The sequence below is a fragment of the Dama dama genome, chromosome 17 (genome assembly GCF_033118175.1).
Source record: "Dama dama isolate Ldn47 chromosome 17, ASM3311817v1, whole genome shotgun sequence".
Taxonomy (NCBI): domain Eukaryota; kingdom Metazoa; phylum Chordata; class Mammalia; order Artiodactyla; family Cervidae; genus Dama; species Dama dama.
The window spans coordinates 31,590,907-31,611,158 of NC_083697.1; the positions used below are offsets into that span (position 1 = coordinate 31,590,907).

The 20,252-nt window shown below is 38.8% G+C and overlaps 1 protein-coding gene across 1 annotated transcript; it reads left to right on the top strand.

Annotated features, from left to right (window-relative positions):
• Window positions 1-16,136, top strand: ADH7 (alcohol dehydrogenase 7 (class IV), mu or sigma polypeptide). Its single transcript, XM_061164739.1, is given in 12 exon segments — window positions 1-48; window positions 3,029-3,133; window positions 4,605-4,646; window positions 4,648-4,744; window positions 5,369-5,456; window positions 5,526-5,763; window positions 9,817-9,967; window positions 9,970-10,084; window positions 11,498-11,624; window position 14,436; window positions 14,585-14,723; window positions 16,112-16,136. Coding segments are annotated over 12 exon segments (1,146 nt in total). The 5' UTR covers window positions 1-30.
• The last annotated feature ends 4,116 nt before the right edge of the window (window positions 16,137-20,252 follow it).

Consider the following 20,252-nt stretch of genomic DNA (forward strand, 5'->3'; position numbering starts at 1 on the left):
ACTGAAATACAACACAAAAAGAACGACAGAATGGGCACCCCTGGGAAAGTAAGCAGAACATTTCTGTATCCTCATGATCTAATAATATGGGTCTGGTTGTTAGAACTTGAATATCTTAACATAATTAAATACTTGGGGATATTTCTTAGGGAATTAAAAGCCTGTTGAGCAAGCATACCCTGGGGGATGAGGGAGAGTAAAGGGTTGGGATTTCAGAAAATGCCAGTAGAAACCCTATATGCAAAACAGGAAAAGAGACACAGATGTACAGAACAGACTTTTAGACTCTGTGGGAGAAGGCGAGGGTGGGATGTTCTGAGAGAATAACATTGAAACAAGTGTTTGAGACAAGTGCTCAGGGCTGGTGCACTGGGAAGACCCAGAGGGATGGGATGGAGAGGGAGGCGGGAGGGGGGATCGGGATGGGTAACACATGTAAATCCATGGCTGATTCATGTCGATGTATGGCAAAAACTACTACAATATTGTAAAGTAATTAGCCTCCAACTAATAAAAATAAATGGAAAAAAAAAAGACAGACTAATAGGAAAAAAATAAACAGGATGTATTAACTTGTATATTTCCTTCATGCATGGAAGAAACTCAGGCATGAGTAAATTCAAGAGAGGTGGCTAGAACTTGAGCTTAAATACTATCTTCAGCTACAGCAAAGGAAGATGGGTGTGGGGGAAGCAAGTTATTGGAAGGTGACCAGGAAAAGTGGGCCAAACAACTGTTTGTTATGCAGATTTAATTCACAGCCTTCTCCATTGATAAGATTCTCTTGTGACTTACAGTCATCCTTCTCTTCCTGGTAGAGGGAGCTAGATGTTTTTACAAATGGTGATTTCCTTTATGAAAATGTAATGTATGCTCTATTTCTAGTGCTTCTCCTATATCTGCTATTTCCCAAAATAGTCCACTCCAAAAATCCTTATGCCAAAGACGAATATTTGGGTTGGCATTCTCTGGTCTTCTACATGTATATATACATATAAGAAGCCCACACCCAGCCCTGCCTCTTCTTCAGGACATGGAGTTAAGTAACTTGGAAACCCATGGTGAAGAAAGAGATGGAAACAGTCTAGTATTTCACCTCCAAAGCCACTTATTTGTAAATCATTTCATTAGTAATGAAGGATGTGGTAGAAATACTCACTTGTTTCTATTACTTCATAGAAAAAATATATGTGTTTGTACTGAAAAAAAAAAAAAAACAGGGTAAAACAGCATATGGGCGCTTTTTCAGTAAGAAAAATGGGAAAATGTGATTTCTATTGACATTATTAATAACTGAATTTCAGGATAGCCGGGCAATTGTTCTGGTAAGCAAAATGTTTCCATAAATTGACTTTCAATGGCACATACTGCTATTTACTACTTCTCAACACACAAAATGTTCATTCTTAGATGCTTCCAGTGTGACTTTTATCTGTCATTCTCAAGCACAAAAACTCCTCCATGCTCCACATATTTCATATTTATAGTTTGACTTTAAATCCCAACTATTAATCCAGCAGGAATTAGTGTGGGATTGTGATGTGAAATTTCTAGCATCAAGACTGGACCACATTGCACTGTGACTCTTTTCATATTGTTCATGGGTCATTACTGCAGACAGTGACTGCAGCCATGAAATTAAAAGATGCTTGCTCCTTAGAAGAAAAGCTATGACAAACCTAGACAGTGTATTAAAAAGTGGAGACATTACTTTGTTGACAGAGGTAGCAAAGATAGAAGGCAGATGGAGAAGAGGACGACAGAGGATGAGGTGGTTGGATGGCATCACTGACTCAATGGACATGAGTTTGAGCAAGCTCCAGGAGATGGTGAAGGACAGGAAAGCCTGGTGCGCTGCAGTCCATGGGGTCAGAAAGGGTCAGACATGGCTGAGTGACTGAACAACAACAACAAAGAGGAAAGGAATAAAACAATAGAGTCAGCAACACTGTGACCTATGACATTTGCCTCAGAGAGGCTGAGGGCGAATGTTAAAATCACTGATGGCTTTCAGCGTCCCATCTGTTTCCAGCATATCATTTCTCAAAGTCTCTTGTAAAAGAGCCATGTAACTATCCATCTGAAGCAGATCTTAGAAATGGTGTATTAGTTGACAAGTAAGATGAAAGATAACTGATAACTCATTTGGCATCTGAACAAATGAATTAAAATATTTTATAGGATTCCTAAACAGATTTGAGGATGGAAAATCAAGAAAACAATTTCTCTCTCTCCCCTTCTCTGATTTCAATAATGTCAGCAAAATTCTTTAATTAAATAACTACCCAAACCAGCTGGACAGCTGAAGGCTCTTCACTGAGATGCTCCACTCTTTAATTTCCACTTCTGTGAGGGGAGGAGTCTGGTGGGCTGCTGTCCATGGTGTCGCAGAGTCAGACACGACTGAAGCAACTCAGCAGCAGCAGAGATGAGAAGCCTTACCTCACCTATCTAGACCCATGAGATGCAAGAACTGGACTGGGTACAAAAAAGGATTAGGAGATGCAAAGAGACAGTCATTCAGGAATTCGCAATCTATACACATCATGATGTTCATGGTTCCCTTCCTCTCTAAAGAAGCTAATTTTCTAATATCCTCACCATTGCCACATGATTATACAGCTATTAAATACTGGCTTAGATTCTTGAAGATATATATCAACAACATTTTCTGTTTTATAAATCTGCTCTTGTGAATAAGTGATACACAGGTGACATTTTGTTACTTTGAAATGGTAGTAAAAGAACCTAGTTTAGTAAAATATTATGTGAGCACAGGCAGAGAAAAAGCAAAGGGCCAGAAAGGGTGTACCTCAGAATCTGGTCCAGCCCTGCTTCCCACATGTTCTGTCACCAAGGATCCAGCTGTTAGTGTCTCTGGCCTCCACTCCTCATATATCAAACACAGGTGTACATAAGATGATCTCTAAGGATTACAAAGTGATCTGTCCAGATTTGTATTGTTCGGAGAGTCTGTAACTGTAAAGACAAAGTTGGAACCTGTTTATAACTCTCACCAGTTTCTTAGGTTATTAAACGTAAAGTGGCTGTGCTATGGGAACAGAGGAAACCCTTTTCCATTGAGGAGACACACCAAAGGCGAAAGAAGTCATATTAAGGTAATCACCTGAGAGTGCATCAGTTCAGTTCAGTCGCTCAGTCGTGTCTGATTCTTCATGACCCCATGAATCGCAGCACGCCAGGCCTCCCTGTCCATCACCAACTCCCGGAGTTTACTCAAACCCATGTCCATCGAGTCGGTGATGCCATCCAACCATCTCATCCTCTTGTCGTCCCCTTCTTCTCCTGCCCCCAATCCCTCCCAGCATCAGGTATTTTCCAATGAGCCAACTCTTTGCATGAGGTGGCCAAAGTATTGGAGTTTCAGCTTCAGCATCAGTCCTTCCAATGAACACTCAGGACTGATCTCCTTTAGGATGGACTGGTTGGATCTCCTTGCAGTCCAAGGGACTCTCAAGAGTCTTCTCCAACACCACAGTTTAAAAGCATCAATTTTTCGGTGCTCAGCTTTCTTCACAGTCCAACTCTCACATCCATACATGACTACTGGAAAAACCATAGCCTTGACTAGACAGACCTTTGTTGGCAAAGTAATGTCTCTGCTTTATAATATGCTATCTACGTTGGTCATAACTTTCCTTCCAAGGAGTAAGCATCTTTTAATTTCATGGCTGCAGTCACCATCTGCAGTGATTTTGGAGCCCCCAAAAATAAAGTCTGCAAGTGCATATAAGCCTAAAATTTTATCACCCCTACTTTGAGTATATCATTATTGTGAGGTTGGATCCTTAAATAAGAAAATGTTTCCCAGTTTTCAGTTATTAACTCTCATTCTGTTTTTTTTTTTAATTTATAAGACCATAGTAGGTATAAAATTAATGACTTAGTTATTGATTAAAAAACAATTCTACTAATCTGCTCTATATAACTTTTATTTGTTGAATTTTTATTGACACAGTGATAAAAATGGTTAATCATTATGACTAATGACTGTTTTTAAAATCTTCTGGGTATCAAATAACATTGAGATTACTTTTCACAAAGAATAAGGAACTCATTTGTGCCTGGAGAAATAACAGCTTCCTGGAACATTCCCCCCACTCCTTTGGACAGAGCCTAACCATTGTTTTGGTCACCAGGTTATTGAATAGTCATTGCTGCCATCTTTCTTTGACCATCTCTTATTATCTGAGCACTGTGGTAGCATACAAATTTGCTCACTTCTCTTCGGCAGACCATTCTCATTCCCTCTATCTTTCATCAAGAGGAAGAACTAACTGTAAAAATCTACTTTTGTGCCTGGTAACAAACTGCATTCTAGTTCCCTCACAGGAGCATCAGTTTACTTCAAAAAGACTGAGATTCAAAATACAGCCAGAGGCAATAGTACTATAAATTCCTTAAAGAGAGAGATTCTGGTTTGATGGTTGATCCTCAGCTCAGAATTTGAGAATCAACACTATTATATTGGGCAGTCATCCAGCATAAACAATTATAGTCTTTTCAAGAAAGAGATAAATGTCTTCCCAACTGTAAAACAACCCCTTTGCTGGTTGGTGCAGTGTTCTTATCTTTGAACCCAGATGTTGGCAATGGGAATCTGTCAAACAGATGACCACGGGATAAAAAGGAGCAATACTGTCTAAGTTTTCAGTGATTGTGGGACATGAAGCCACTGGGGTTGTAGACAGCATTGGAGAAGGAGTCACTACCATGAAAACAGGTATGCAAATGTCGAGCCACAAGTCTGAGATAAGTAGGGTTATCTATCCTATAAAAGGAAATAGTGCAACTAGGAATTATCAGAGGAGCCTTAATGAATTTAGGAGGATAAAAGAACACAAGGAAAATGGATTGTATAGAGTGAAATTTAATTTGGCAAAGTCTCAACCTTTAGCAAACAAATTTGATGTGCTTATAAACTTTAGAATACAGGCATACATTGTTTTATTAAACTTTGCTTTATTATGCTTCTAAGAAGATGCATTTTTTTTTTTTTTTTTTACAAATTGAAAGTTTGAGGCAATCCTGCCTCAAGCAAGTCTATCCGTGCCATTTTTCCAATAGCAAACTTTTTAACTAAGATATATACACTGCTATTTTACACAATGCTATGGCATACTTAAAAGACTACAGGGTAGTATAAGCATGATTTTTTTATGCACTGGAAAAACCAAAAAATTTGTGTGACTCACTTTACAACAATGGTCTAGAACTGAACCTGTGATATCTCCAAGGCATGCCTCTACTCAGGCAATTCTTGCATGTGGCATGGGCTTAATTCACATTCATCTATTTTATCCTTTAATGTTAATGACCAACACATTATATCATGTTTTCCCTCTAGATGACAAAGTCATTCCCCAATTTCTGCCTCAGTGTAGAGAATGCAATGCTTGTCGCTACCCATCTGGCAACCTTTGTATAAGGGCAGAGTAGGTTTCAGTCATTTTTCTCTAATGCCATTTAATTGTTCCTGTGCTAATTTTTGAATTGAATTAAAGTGAGTATTTGACATATCAAACCATTACTGGTCATGGAGTCCTGGCTGATGGCACCACTAGATTTGCGTGCAAGGGCAAGCCAGTCTATCACTTCTTGAGCACCAGTACACTCACTGAGTACACGGTGGTGGGTGAAATTTCCATTGCTAAGATTGATGATGCAGCTCCTCCTGAGAAAGTCTGTTTAACTGGATGTGGATTTTCCACTGGATATGGGGCCACTATTAAGATTGGCAAGGTAAGAAGCAGGGTAGGCTAGTTCTTATTTTATTTTTTAAATGCTTTTTTTTTTTAAGGAAAACTGAAGATTTTTTTTAAAAGCAAAACTTTTGAAAGCATCTCATATGCAGGCTGTTTCTACACAATGCCAAATCAACTGGAAGAAAATGAAAAATTCAGATTCAAAATTTTATTTCTGAATAAGAGAAAATAAAATCTCTAGATTTAATTTTGTTTCCTTTGTATTTCCTTCAGTTTCTTTTCTAAAATTTAGACTCACATCTAATATTAATCTTTTTTCACAAAATAAGTATTAAGACTGGCGTGTTAATTTGCTAGGGCTGTTGTAGCAAACTGCCACAAACTGAGTGGCTTAAACAACAGAAACTTATTGTCTCACATTCTGGAAACTAGGAACCCCAAATCAAAGTGTTGGCAGGACTGGTTTCTTCTAAGAGCTGTGAATGAAAGATCTATCCCAGGTCTCTCTCCTTGGCTGTCTTCTCCCAATGTCTCTTCATATCACCTTGCTTCTATGCCAGTCTTTTTATCCAAATTTCCCCCTTTTATAAGGACATCAATCATACTGGATTAGAACCCATCTAATTACCTTATTTTAAAGTTTATTACTTCTGAAAAAACCCTATCTCCAAATGAGATCACATTCTGAGGTACTGAGAGTTGAGACTTCAACATATAAGTAGTTATGTTGGGGGGGGAAAAATGCAACCTCTAATGGCTAGCATATAGTATGAAAACATGAAAGCTTAAGAGTGATTATTTGGACTCAACTTATGTCAGAGGAACTGAGGAGCCTCTTGATGAAAGTGAAAGAGGAGAGTGAAAAAGCTGGCTTAAAACTCAGCATTCAAAAAACTAAGATCATGGCATCGAGTCCCATCACTTCATGGCAAATAGATGGGGAGACAATGGAAACAGTGACAGACTTTATTTTCTTGGGCTCCAAAATCACTGCAGTTGGTGACTGCAGCCATGAAACTAAGACACTTGCTTCTTGGAAGAAAAGCTATGACCAAAAAAAAAAAAAAAAAAAAAAGAAAGAAAGAAAGAAAAGCTATGACCAATGTAGACAGCATATTAAAAAGCAGAGATGTTACTTTGCCTACAAAGGTCCATCTATAGAGTCAAATCTATGGTTTTTCCAATAGTTATGTATGGATGTGGACCATAAAGAAGGCCTAGTGCTGAAGAATTGATGCTTTTGAACTGTGGTGTTGAAGACTCTTGAGAGTCCCTTGGACTGCAAGGAGATCAAACCAGTTAATTCTAAAGGAAATCAGTCCTGAATCTTCATTAGAGAGACTGACACTGAAGCTGAAGCTCCAGTACTTTGGCCTCCTGATGTGAAGAACTAACTCACTGGAAAAGACTCTGAAGCTGGGAAAGGTTGAAGATAGGAGGAGAAGGGGATGACAGAGGATGAGATGGCTGGATGGCATGACCAACTCAATGAACAGGAGTTTGAGCAGGCTCCAGGAGTTGGTGATGGACAGGGAAGCCTGGCATGCTGCACTGCATGGGGTCACAAAGAGTCAGACACAACTGAGTGACTGAACTGATTGACTATGTCACTCTTAATGAGTAGAAGAAATGGGTAAAATAACACACAATTCATAAATACTAAAACCATTCCCACAGACAATCCTGTATGTGGTGGTCTCATCCAACTCCGAAGTCTTAAAAATTGTCCATGTGTTAGTTGAGTTGAAATTTCTATCTCCAGTACTCTCTCTGAACCCCAAATTCTTTCATTCAATGCCATACCTGACACCTCCCTTTGAGGATCTCATAGGTTTCTCAAACTGAGTATGTATCAAAAGGAATTCTTAATTTTCTTCCTCCCTGTCACCCAGCCATATTTATGCCCACTCTAATTTTCTTCATCCTCTATCTTCCCTCTCCATCACCTTATATATAATCCAGCAGCAAGTCCTGCTAACTTTACCCTCAAGGTATATTTTAAATCTTTCCATTTTCTGCATCTCAATACCATCATCGTGTCTTCACTGGACCCAGTGGCCTCCCTTTTATTGTTTTCATTACTCCTCTTGACCATCCCCAGTAATTCTCCATTTATAAGTCATAAATTGGTCTGCATTACATCTTTGCTAAAAATCCTTCAATAGCTTCCATTCTTGGAACAATCTCATCTCATCCACTATGATCCACTCACACTCACCTCTCATGAGATCTGTAAGCCTGCTGAGCTGTCCCTGTCTTGCATGAAAATATTTACATGAGGTATTCTAATTGTCTGGAACGCTCATCTACTGAGCCCTTATGTGGCTGCTTCCTTAAGATTATTCTCAGTTTAAAGATCACCTGCTGGGAAAAGATACAATACTGGAAGAAACAGAAAAGTGAAAGTGTTAGTCGTTCAGTCATGCCTGACTCTTTGTGACCCCATGGACTGTAGACTGCCAGGCTCCTCTGTCCATGGGATTCTCCTGGCAACAATACTGGATAGCCATTCCTGGGTAGCCATTCCCATCTCCAGGGACTCTTCCTGAGCTAGAAACTGAGCCCAGGTCTCCCGCATTGAAGGCAAATTCTTTAAACTGAGCCACTAGGGAAGAAACAGAAAGACTACCAATTTGGAATTCCATCCTAGTAAAATATAATCTAAAAATTAAGGAGAAATACATGTTTTCTCAAAAAAAAAAAAAATCACCTGTTTGCTCAAAGTTCTTTATTTCTTTCTATCCACTCCATCTAAGCAGGAATCTCTTTCTGTTATTCAGGGTAACATGAGTGCTTCATTAATAGTATGGTCCCAAATTTCAAATTCTCATACCTTTACTTTTCACTAACCACAAGCTCCAGGAAGGTATGGACCAAGTCTCTGTTCACTACACTGCTTAGCAAGGAGCCTGGACATAGTAATGACTCAATAAATAATAATTGGAAAAAAAGAGATGTATGAATGAATAAAGAAAAGGGATGTCCAAATAAAGGAAATATATGTCCAAAGGAAGACTAAAAAGGTGAGGAGTTTGTGGAAAATACACATATGGCTGTTCAAACAGATTTATTCCAAGAAAGAGATGAGAGAAGGGACATTGGATATAGTTTAAATTAGTATTCTACTTTTTTACTGTGCTAGTAAAACTACCAGAGAAACTACGAGAAAAGGCAGAACATGCCCAGTTTAGTTTCTGACCACAAAGAATTCATCAATAAAATTTGTTGTGTGGATGAGTGAATGATGAATGATATTTGAGAGAATGGCCACACGGATTTCAAAGCTCCAAATTCAGGAACTGAACTGAGAGCTTGGGAGGCCACAGCTGAAATTATAGCTCATGGAGAGTGGGTATGGCACCTCTGTACCCACATAAATCCCTGCTTATAAGTTTAGACATTTCAAAACACATGCATAGGTATATACAGGTCTTTCTGTTTTCAGGTTTCCTTGCTCCCTGCTGTGTAATAGGATTAAGAGTGTTCTAGCAGGAAGATGACTTTTGTCTAGAATCTTCTTTAATATAGCATGAAGTAAAAGTGTTAGTTGCTCAGTCACATCTGACTCTTTGCAATCCAGGGACTATGTGCTCGTTGCATAGTCCACTGGAATTCTCCAGGCAACAATACTGGAATCAGTAGCCATTCCCTTCTCCAAGGGATCTTCCCAGCCCAAGGATTGAACCTGGGTTTCCTGCATGACGGGCAGATTCTTTACCATATGAGCCACCAGGGAAGCCCTAATAACACACAGTACAGGGTAAAAACCCCCCCAACTGATTTAACTACATTTTCTTCCTGAAGCTATACATGGATCGATAATCTATTTCAACATGGAGATTCAACTTTGATGAAAAATACTCAGTTATGATCACTAAGAACATGCTGGTTAAACCAAATCTAAAACAAATTTGTCATGGGTTTGTGCTGTTTCTGGTTCTCTTTGTGACACTGTCCTGAGAATGAGTCATTCGGTCCTAACAACTCATCAAAGTGATCTTCTGAATTTCATGTTCTGATACTGAAGATACTTTGCAGGTTCTACCTTTTGACCCTAGGTCTAGCATTTACAGGACTTGTCTCCCCACAGGTCACCCCTGGCTCAATTTGTGTGGTCTTTGGCCTGGGAGGAGTTGGCCTTTCGGTCATCATGGGCTGTAAGTCAGCTGGTGCATCCAGGATCATTGGGGTTGACCTCAACAAACACAAATTTCAAAAGGCCATGGCTGTAGGAGCCACTGAGTGATCAGCCCCAAGGACTTCACCAAGCCCATCAGTGAAGTGCTATCAGAAATGACAGGGGACACTATGGGCTACAGTTTTGAAGTTATTGGGCATCCTGAAACTATGGTAAGAGCCACGATAAGGGGAGACACATAGTACACAAGCTACCTTGATTGCACGAAGGTAGACTCATTTTCCATAGCTTTACTGATAGTAACTACCTATTAGGCAAAATACCTGGTAATCGTGAAGCAGTTGCACCTAAAGCCACACACAAAGTTATGTGTAGGTCTGCCTGAGAAGTATCACATCATACCACCCTCATGTGACCAGGCTGTGAGGGAGTCAACCATCGGGGCAAAGTGTTCAAGTGTTAATCTGCTTTGTATATATGGCACTTTCTTTCTTTCTTTTTTTTTTTTTTTTTTGGCAACAATGATTACATCTCTTGAAGTTTAATAAGCCAAATAGCCTAAAGTGACTCTCTGGGGAGACAGCAGGAGAACAGGGCATGGGTGGAGGGGCTATTCCAAATTTGGCAGTCTTTCCTCAAAACCATGATGTAGCCAATTTCTCACACTACACCTGAGCTTCGATTTCTCTTATCTGAATTCTCTCAAAATAGAAGCCTTCAATTCTCTAAAATATGCCTCCCTTGTGGCAGCCAGTAGCACCAGACTTCTGCTTAGATCTGAGGACAGATCTTCTGGACTAGAAAGCCCCAGTCTGGGTTAGGGTAAGAAAGAACTGCAATATGGGACACAGTCACTTCTGCTCCCAATTGAGCAGTAGACTAAATTCGCTCTAATACTTCTGGTACCTTAGGAATAAGTAGTCTTTACCACTGTTGTCATTCCCCTTCCCTGGCATCACTTAGAATTATTACATAGCAACCAATATCATGTTTACACAGTCAATATGCAATACTGGATATTGTTAGGGTCTGTTGATTTCCAGATGATACTTTAATGAACATGGGTCTCTAATAAATAACATCTATTGCTATAACCTATCAAGTATTCAGAAAAACTATTAATGAATAGTTAATGGGCAGATGACCAGAAAATGTGGGATTAGTCTCAGAGCTGCAACCAAGAAAGGGATTCCTTTGTCCTACATTTTAGTATTTAATTTTCATACTAAACTTTAATAAAAGAAAACTGGGTCAATTGATTCACTATAGGTAATTTGATTTAGTTTAGTTCAAATGGCTTTCTAAGCCTTCTCAAGTGGTGATATTGTTCTGAAAATATAGGAAACTTCCCCCTGCATTTTGGTCCATGGTAAACTGAAAAAGCCATGAACACCTACCACATTAATTTCTGCTTTCTGCCTTAAAAGTCAAATGTACGAACAAGTTTAAGTTGTGACTAAAATTGTGTTGAGAATTTTTTAAAGTAAGCACAAAGCAAAAGGCATGTGGGCCTAATTTTACTTCATGACTTGGAAAATAAATCAACTATTAGAACCACAATCTACATAGGGTATTTCTGAGTCTGTAACATGAAATGAGAAACATTCTCTTTCATTCTAAACTTAGATTGATGCCTTTGCATCTGCAACATGAACTATGTGGTCAAAGTGGAGGTAGGGGCTCCTCCATCAGCCAAGATGCTCACTTGCAACCCAATGCTGCTCTTCACTGGATGCATGTGGAAGGGATGCATTTTTGAAGTAAGAACGACAAAGCCTCTGGCCTGAGAATGTGGCTTTAACTCTGTGGACAATGAGAGAAGTCTCTTTTTTCATCATATCCTCCCTGAAAAGTCTTTCTTCCAAGAATGGATATGAAGTGATCTAAAATGAAACTGTGGCCATGATGGTACAAAAGATAATCCCCCTACCCTGACTTACTGCTAGTATTGGAGGGCATATTTTTAATATTAGCATCTGCAACTCAAGTTCTCCAAAGGCCTGAATGAGAGGCTCCAGCACTCTCTATTGGGATGATTTTATGGAACAGAAATTTCTGATTTAATCTATTATTTTCAACATACATGAGAATGTGTATGAAAAATAGAATTTATTTGATTCACTAAATAGCATCAACAGAAAGTTCTGAATCTAAAGCCAAAATAAAAGGGATTGTCCCATTTTATGGGGATGATTGAAATTAACACCAGAAAGACTGACACAGACAATGGTCAACTCAGTCCTGGTCGTAAATGAACTATCAGTAGGATTTGATACAGCTGGTGGCTCTCTCTTTCTCAAACACTCTGTGCACCTCATTTCTAGATATTACTTTGTTGTTGCTGCTGTTGTTCTTCCTGCTCCCTTCCTCCTCCTCTTCTTTCTCCTTTATTCTTCCTCCTCGTCCTTCCTCACTGGTCACTCCTTCCAGGAGTCTTGGCTGGGTTTTCCACATCCCTAAGATTCTAACTTTGGTGTGTTCTAAGGTTCAGTGCTCAGCCCTCTTCTCCTCTTTATTTACATTTCCTTCCAAGGTGATCTTCTGTGGTCTCAAGACTGTAAATACACTCTACCCACAACACTTAAGTTTATATCTTCAGCCTAGACCTGAAGACATAAAGGTTGCGTACCTGGCATCTCCACTTGGATAGTTGACAGATATGTGAACTTTACCTGCCCTAAACCACCCCTGCCTCCCAGTCTTCCCATCTCAATAAATGATGACTCCATCATTCCTGTTGATCAGGCCTCAAACCCTGGGTTATGCTCTTTCTCTTATACCATGAGTATTCCAGCAAAGCCTATTGTCTCTACCTTCAAAGTATACCCAGGATTTGATCATTTCTCACCAGCACCATCACTTGTCTAAGTCACCATCACCTCTTCCTGCATGATATCAATGACTTAAATGGTCTCCCTTGGACTGCAAGGAGATCCAACTGGTCCATCCTAGAGGAGATCAGTCCTGGGTGTTCATTGGAAGGAGTGATGCTGAAACTGAAACTCCAGTACTTTGGCCACTTTATGCAAAGAGTTGACTCATTGGAAAAGACCCTGATGCTGGGAGGGATTGGGGGCAGGAGGAGAATGGGACGACAGAGGATGAGATGGCTGGATGGCATCACCGACTCAATGGGCATGAGTTTGAGTAAACTCCGGGAGTCAGTGATGGACAGGGAGGCCTGGCGGGCTGTGATTCATGGGGTCGCAGAGAGTCAGAGACGACTGAGCGACTGAACTGAACTGAACTGAAATGGTCTCCCTGCTTTTGCCCTTTGTCTCCTAGAGTATTCCCTACAGAGCAGCCAGAGACTGAGACTTTTAAAAGGGAAATCCGATCAGGTCACACTTCTCCCAAACACCTCTAACGTCTTCCTTTCTCACTCAGAGTAAAATCTCAAAACACGTGATGGCCGAAAGGCCCCTTGTGATCTGGCCCTCCAAGCCCAGCCTACCACTGCTCTCCTCTATTCTCGACACACCGGCCTCCTCACTGTTCTCATCGGCCAACACTTCACCTCAATGCCTTTATAATTACTCTGCCTTCTCCCCGAACTACTTTACCCCAAGATTTCCGGATAGTTCCTGTCCCTTATGTTTTTGTTCAGGTGTCACCCTATCAGACTGGCCTTCCCTAAGCTTTAAAAAAAAAAATCACATTCCCTCCTCACTTCCCTAGCTTCAGCCTCTGCACAACCTACTGCCCCCACTCTATTTCTCTCCTTCATTCTTGTCATTTATGATGTACTCGGCAATATTTGTTTACTGTCAGTCTCCCTGAACTAAAGTGAGATGATTCTTGGGCTTCCTGTTCTTCCTGAGATCAGGGACTGGGCCTTTTTTTGCCCCCATCATGTTCCCATCCCTGAAATGGTACCTGGTACTTAAAGTGAAAGTGTTAGTCACGCAGTCATGTCCAGCTGTTTGCAACCCCGTGGACTGTAGTCTGCCAGGCTTCTCTGTCCATGGGATTCTCCAGGGAAGAACACTGGGGTGGGTTTCCATTTTCTTCTCCAGGTTATCTTCCCGACCAAGGGATGAACCCAAGTCTCCTACATTGCAGGTGGATTCTTTACCATCTAAGCCATCGGGGAAGCCACCTGGTACTTAGCATATACTCAAAAGGCATTCAGTGATATGTGAATTCTACTTCTAAGTCATCAATAATCCATAATATCCTTACATCACACAAATAGTCAAAGTGAGGAAGCTCAACTCATATCTCTTATTGTTTATCAATTAGTCTTATTTCCTCTAAGGAGCCCTCTCTGAAGAATCTCCTCTGTACCAAACAGCCTCTCATTTTTTGTGTCCCAGGTACTGTGGAAAGAGAAAAGGAGTGTCCTCACACTGACTGTAGTCTCTGTCTCTGGTGACCTTCACAAGCGTTATAGCAGCCAGGTACTGAGTGGGCTCAAGAGAAAATAAGAGAAAAGGAAGTGGAACTGAGAACACTGGAGACAATTCTTCCTGTAAAGCAGTTTTTCTGTAAGAGAAGAGATATGAGGTAGCTAAAAGATGTGAGGACAAGAAAGCTTTCTCATGGGGTTTCTGTCTTTGTTTCTTAAGAAGGGTGAAATGCAGTTCCATTGTGTGCTGCTGAGAATAGTACCATCCAGGATAAAGGTAACAGTACAAGAGAGAGAGGAAACAAATATAAGATAATAAAATATAAAACTCATTTAGTAAACTCTAAAGAGAGCATGTGTGCTTATTTACAGGCTGGAAAAGCAGAGATCATGTTCCAAAACTGGTGAATGATTTCCTGGAAAAGAAATTTGACCTGGACCAATTGATAACACATGATTTACATCTTTAAAAAATCAATGAAGGATTTGAACTGCTCAACTCAGGACAAAGGTACCTGCTTTTTTATGGTTATCTTGTCTCCTCCCCATAGGCTACCTTTTAAATTTAATATTTATAAATGTATGTTTCCCTCATATTTTATATTATTTTATGTAGCAAGACTGATATAGACTTACAAAAAGAATAAGTCTTCTTCATAGACTTATTGTGTCATTGTCCTATAAAACCAATTTTTAAAACCTCTGTACTTTGGTTTTTTAATACTAGATTGATTTCATCTTAGGTATTTTTATTTCATCACAAATCTGCTCACTTCTTCAAGTATTGCCACAAAATTTCCTTACTTTGTAGTTTTTAAAGTGCTTTTTTAAAGTGTGTTTTCTTCTGATCCTTGAAGATTAGGCTTTGTTTGCTTACTTGTTTTTTTAACTTTTGATTCCCTTCAACTATTTCTACCACCCCATAATCCTGCTTATGGCAACCACCAATCTGTTCTCTGTATCTATGAAGTTGTTATTATTTCAGATTTCACATTCCACATACAAGTGAGATCATATAGCTTTTGTCTTTGACTGACTCATTTCACTTAGCATAATGCCCTTGAGGTCCATCTGTTTTGTTGTAAATGGCAAAATTTCATTCTTTTATGACTCAATATTCTATTATACACACACACATACACTTTATTCATTCATCCATCCATGGACACAGGTTGTTTCCACATCTTGGCTATTGTAAACAGTGCTGCAGTGGGCATGGGAGTGCTCCCTCTCATTTCCCACAGTTGTTACCTTAAATTCAGTTCTCTCTCACTGACCATGTTAACACAGTCATATGATAATAGGTCTCCTGCCTACTATATTTTACCATATTGGCCAGAACTTCACTAAACTGCTAAAACTCAAGTTGCCCCAAAATATCAATGCCTTAGCATGGTTTTGAAAGCCTTTACTATTAGACCACAACCTACTTTTATTTATTAATATATCGAGTCATTTAACAGCACCCACCCTATCACAGGATAGAATTTAGCACCCACCCTATCACAGCCTCTGTGCTAGGCTTTGGGGATAAAGCCCAGGAGTAACACTCAGCTACTTTGCTCCTAGACACCCAGAAGTCTAAGTTCATTGGATAACCCTTCCTATGCACACCTTCATAGCCTTATTCATCCTTTTCCTTTGGAATTTCCCTTCAGGAAATCCCTTTCCTCTTGTCAGCTTTTGCAATTGTACTGATGATTCAAGAGTCAGCTCAGATACTCATATCGGAGACCCATAGAGAGAAAATGAATGGTGGCGACCTCAGGCCTGGAAGGATTACCAATAGCAGAATTGACCTGAAGTTTCCTAAATCAGGCAGGAAGGACAATTGCATAAAATGTTTTTGTTTGGAAGGTACGGAAACAAATCACTAAAAGCTGTCATTTTACATTTCAGCATTCAAACTGTCCTGACATTTTGAGGTTCTAGGTGACAGAAGGTCTGTGTTGTGTGATGGTGACCTGGACCTTCCCTTTTTACACTTTCTCTGCTCTGACCATGGATCTGTTTCATAAATACAAGCAGAAGCACAAGATTGAAGATATATATATATGAAGATATATAGTCTTCATGAAATAAACATTCAGTGTCTTATGAGCACCTGGGAATTAGCAGGGTGCTTGGGTCAACAATATTAAAATTTTTAACTTACATGTTCTAAAGCCAAAATTATATATTTTGAGATTGTATATATGTACATATATAACATACATATATGTACATACATAATATATATTAAGTACATATACATATACTTGGATTTTGATGTTAGAATAAAGATTTTTTTAAAAGAATTTTACCCAGCAGATTTAGCCATAAAGATATGACACATGTATTTCCTACACTAATATTAATTTTATGGATGTCTTTAACACATTGTAACCATTCTTTTTGGATTCAAATGTAAATTTTTTTAAAAAGCACTTGTTACAAAAAATGTTTAATAAGGTTTTGAAAACCGCTCATTGTAAGTTACTTGATTAGGAAAGAAATAGCGAAAGGGAGGATACAAGGGAGAAGCACATTTTAAGTGATTAACTTAAGGAATCATTTTATAACTAGATGAAATTGAAAAGCAGAGTATAAGAGATTTGTCAGCATACATGAATATTTCAGGAAAATATGTCTTTTTATAATACTATTTCCAAATTGGGAAAGGAGTATGTCAAGGCTGTATATTGTCACCCTGCTTAATTAACTTATATGCAGAGTACATCATGAGAAACGCTGGGCTGGATGAAGCACAAGCTGGAATCAGGATTGCCGGGAGAAATATCAATAACCTCAGATATGCAGATGACACCACCCTTATGGCAGAAAGTGAAGAAGAACTAAAGAGCCTCTTGATGAAAGTGAAAGAGGAGAGTGAAAAAATTGGTTTAAAGCTCAACATTCAGAAAACTAAGATCATGGCATCTGGTCCCATCACTTCATGGCAAATAGACGGGGAAACACTGGAAACAGTGACAGACTTTATTTTCGGGGGCTCCAAAATCACTGCAGATGGTGACTGCAACCATGAAATTAAAAGACACTTACTCCTTTGAAGGAAAGTTATGAACAATCTAGACAGCTTATTAAAAAGCAGAGACATTACTTTGCCAACAAAGGTCTGTCTAGTCAAAATTATGGTTTTTCCCGTAGTCATGTATGGATGTGAGAGTTGGACTATAAAGAAAGCTGAGCGTCAAAGAATTGATGCTTTTGAACTGTGGTGTTGGAGAAAACTCTTGAGGGTCCCTTGGACTGCAAGGAGATCCAACCAGTCCATCCTCAAGGAAATCACTCCTAAATATTCATTGGAAGGACTGATGCTGAAGCTGAAGCTCCAGTACTTTGGCCACCTGATGTGAAGAACTGACTCCTTGGAAAAGACCCTGATGCTGGGAAAGATTGAAGGTGGGAGGAGAAGTGCATGACAGAGGATGAGTCAGTTGGCTGGCATCACCAACTCAATGGACATGAGTTTGAGTAAACTCCGGGAGTTGGTGATAAACAGGGAGGCCTGGCGTGCTGCAGTCCATGGGGTTACAAAGAGTCAGACATGACTGAATGACTGAACTGATAATACTATTAAACATACAAGTTCAGCTACAAACACAGTATAATATATATATATATATATATATATATATATTACATGTATATCCTAATATTCAGTTTAATAAAGCAGTCCCTAAGTCCCTATTTGCTTAGTAATGACTCCATTTAACAAAATAATGTTTTTAATTGTATACATCTGCACTGGCATAGCTTGCTGTATCTATTTATGTTTTTGCTGTCTAGTTGCTAAGTCATGTCCAACTCTTTGTGACCCCACGGCCCACCAGGCTTCTCTGTCCATGTCTCCAGACAAGAATGAGTTGCCATTTCCTTCTCCAGGGGATCTTCCTTACCCAAGAACTGAACTCATGTCTCCTGTATTGCAGGTGGATTCTTTACCTCTGAGCCACCGGGGAAGCCCCGTATCTATATATACAATATACTTAAAATTTTTAATAAAATTTAAAGATTTTATAAAATGTTTTGTGGTGATTTTTTAAGAGGGTAGTTCTATTCATTATAAAACTTTTATTCACTAAGGGTAAAACATTAAGACACCTATATAAAACATATGAAATACTTTGTAAGAAAACTAAGTAATGTGGGTACAGCAGAAATTAGAGGTTTCAGTATACAGCTTGTACATTCCTGCCTTGGGAGATTGCAAAAGTCTAGGTACTTAAAAGAGTATTTACTTTTACATGATGAGTATTTCCCAATGAAAAGTGGCTTGAACCCAAGGGGTAAAATTTCTTTCCTTTGCCAGTTTCTTGATCTATGCTTAATCTAGGTTTAAATAACAAAGCAAAACAAAAAACAGCAGAAATATCTAAAAAGGTATATTAAATTCCTTCATGAAGTACCTTCATCATCAGCTGTTCAGCTATGGCAATTCTCAAAGCACTTATAGTTACAATTTATTAGAAAATATATACGTATACAAGCAATACACACAGACACACACACACTCTCCATCTAAGAATCATTCAGAGACTTCCCTTATCCATTAGCAACGTCTGCAGTCACAACTCAAACACCTAATGTAAGAAAACTGATCCCCAAAAGCATTTTTAACCAGAAAAATATGTAAAGTATATTAATGTTTATGTCCCTTACCTCAAATTTTGAGAAAACTTGTTACACAAGGATATCTAAAGTTATATACAAATACAGTTACATCAGAAGAAATGAATCTAAAAAGGAATAAACATTTATCTCTCTCAGACCAGCTTTTTAAATGGACTCCACTTTATGCCTAGAGTTTCTTCTAAATTTTATTTTTTAAAATGTTGTGTATGTCACAATTTTATATTTTTAGTGCTTATTATGAAACTTTGTTAAATCGTTTCTCAGTTCTGAGCTCGTCATGGCCAAACAGTGAACAGAAAGACCTTCTTCAATCTTGCCAGGGAAAACCTGCCTATGAGCAGTTTCTCAAATCACCAGAAAATGCTGGTCCTAAGCAGAGATCAGGAGATTGATAGTTTTTATGTATTTTTCATTTCTAATCAACAAAGCCATGAAGCAGTGTCAAACTGACTTCTTGGCTATTAAATCAGAGGATTAAAGAAATAGCTATAAGAATGTTAAATAAATATCCAACTTCTTGTTTAAAAAATAATCTAAAACTTTATCTACTTAAATCATGAGAGAAAGATATTAATTTATTACACAATTTTTCTTTTCATTTCAGCCACATACCAAGCAATGAGTTAGGTAAACACTTAGCTCATGGTGGTAAGTAAAACAAACGTGGCTGGCCTCTGGCCTCACAAAGCATATGGTGTAGCGAGACACCCATGTAATAAGAAAGTAAATAAACATGCAAATATATCACTTAGACATGTGATGTGTTAAGTAGGGCAGTGACGAAAGCACTGTGTTAGAGAAAATAAATGGAAGGAAGGAATCTTTAAACTTTCTATAAGGTGTCTTGGAAGGCCATTCTGAGAAGGTGTAATTTAAGCTCACATCTGAAGGATGAACTGGAACAGGCCCCATGAAGAGAGGGGCAGAATTCTTCCAGTTGGAGGAACCACATATCCAAAGGCCTGTAATCTGGAAAAGTTGACCATCTCCTACTAGGAACTGAAAACAGGTCAGAATGGCCTCAAAACATTAATAATATTCTAAATGCTGATTCCTTATGAAGAATTTTGTATATTTATCTCAATAGTCAGCTTCTATATGCACTTGTTCAGAGAAGAACATGCTTTAGCTATTACCAAGATTAACATTAAATTATTTTTACTTAAAAGAAGAAAATGGCTATAGATAAATAGATATAGCTTTCCCAGGAATACTCTTTCCCCCATGACCTTAACTCCAACCTGCAAAATTCTCCCCATCAGCATTTTCTTTGTTTCTCACTCCTCTCTGTGTCAAAGTTTTTCTATTCTTCTGTAATAATTAGCTGACCGAGGCCTCATAAACTAGCTTGCCATATTCACCTCCTTCATTCATATCTATTTCATTCATCTTCTTGTTTCTGACT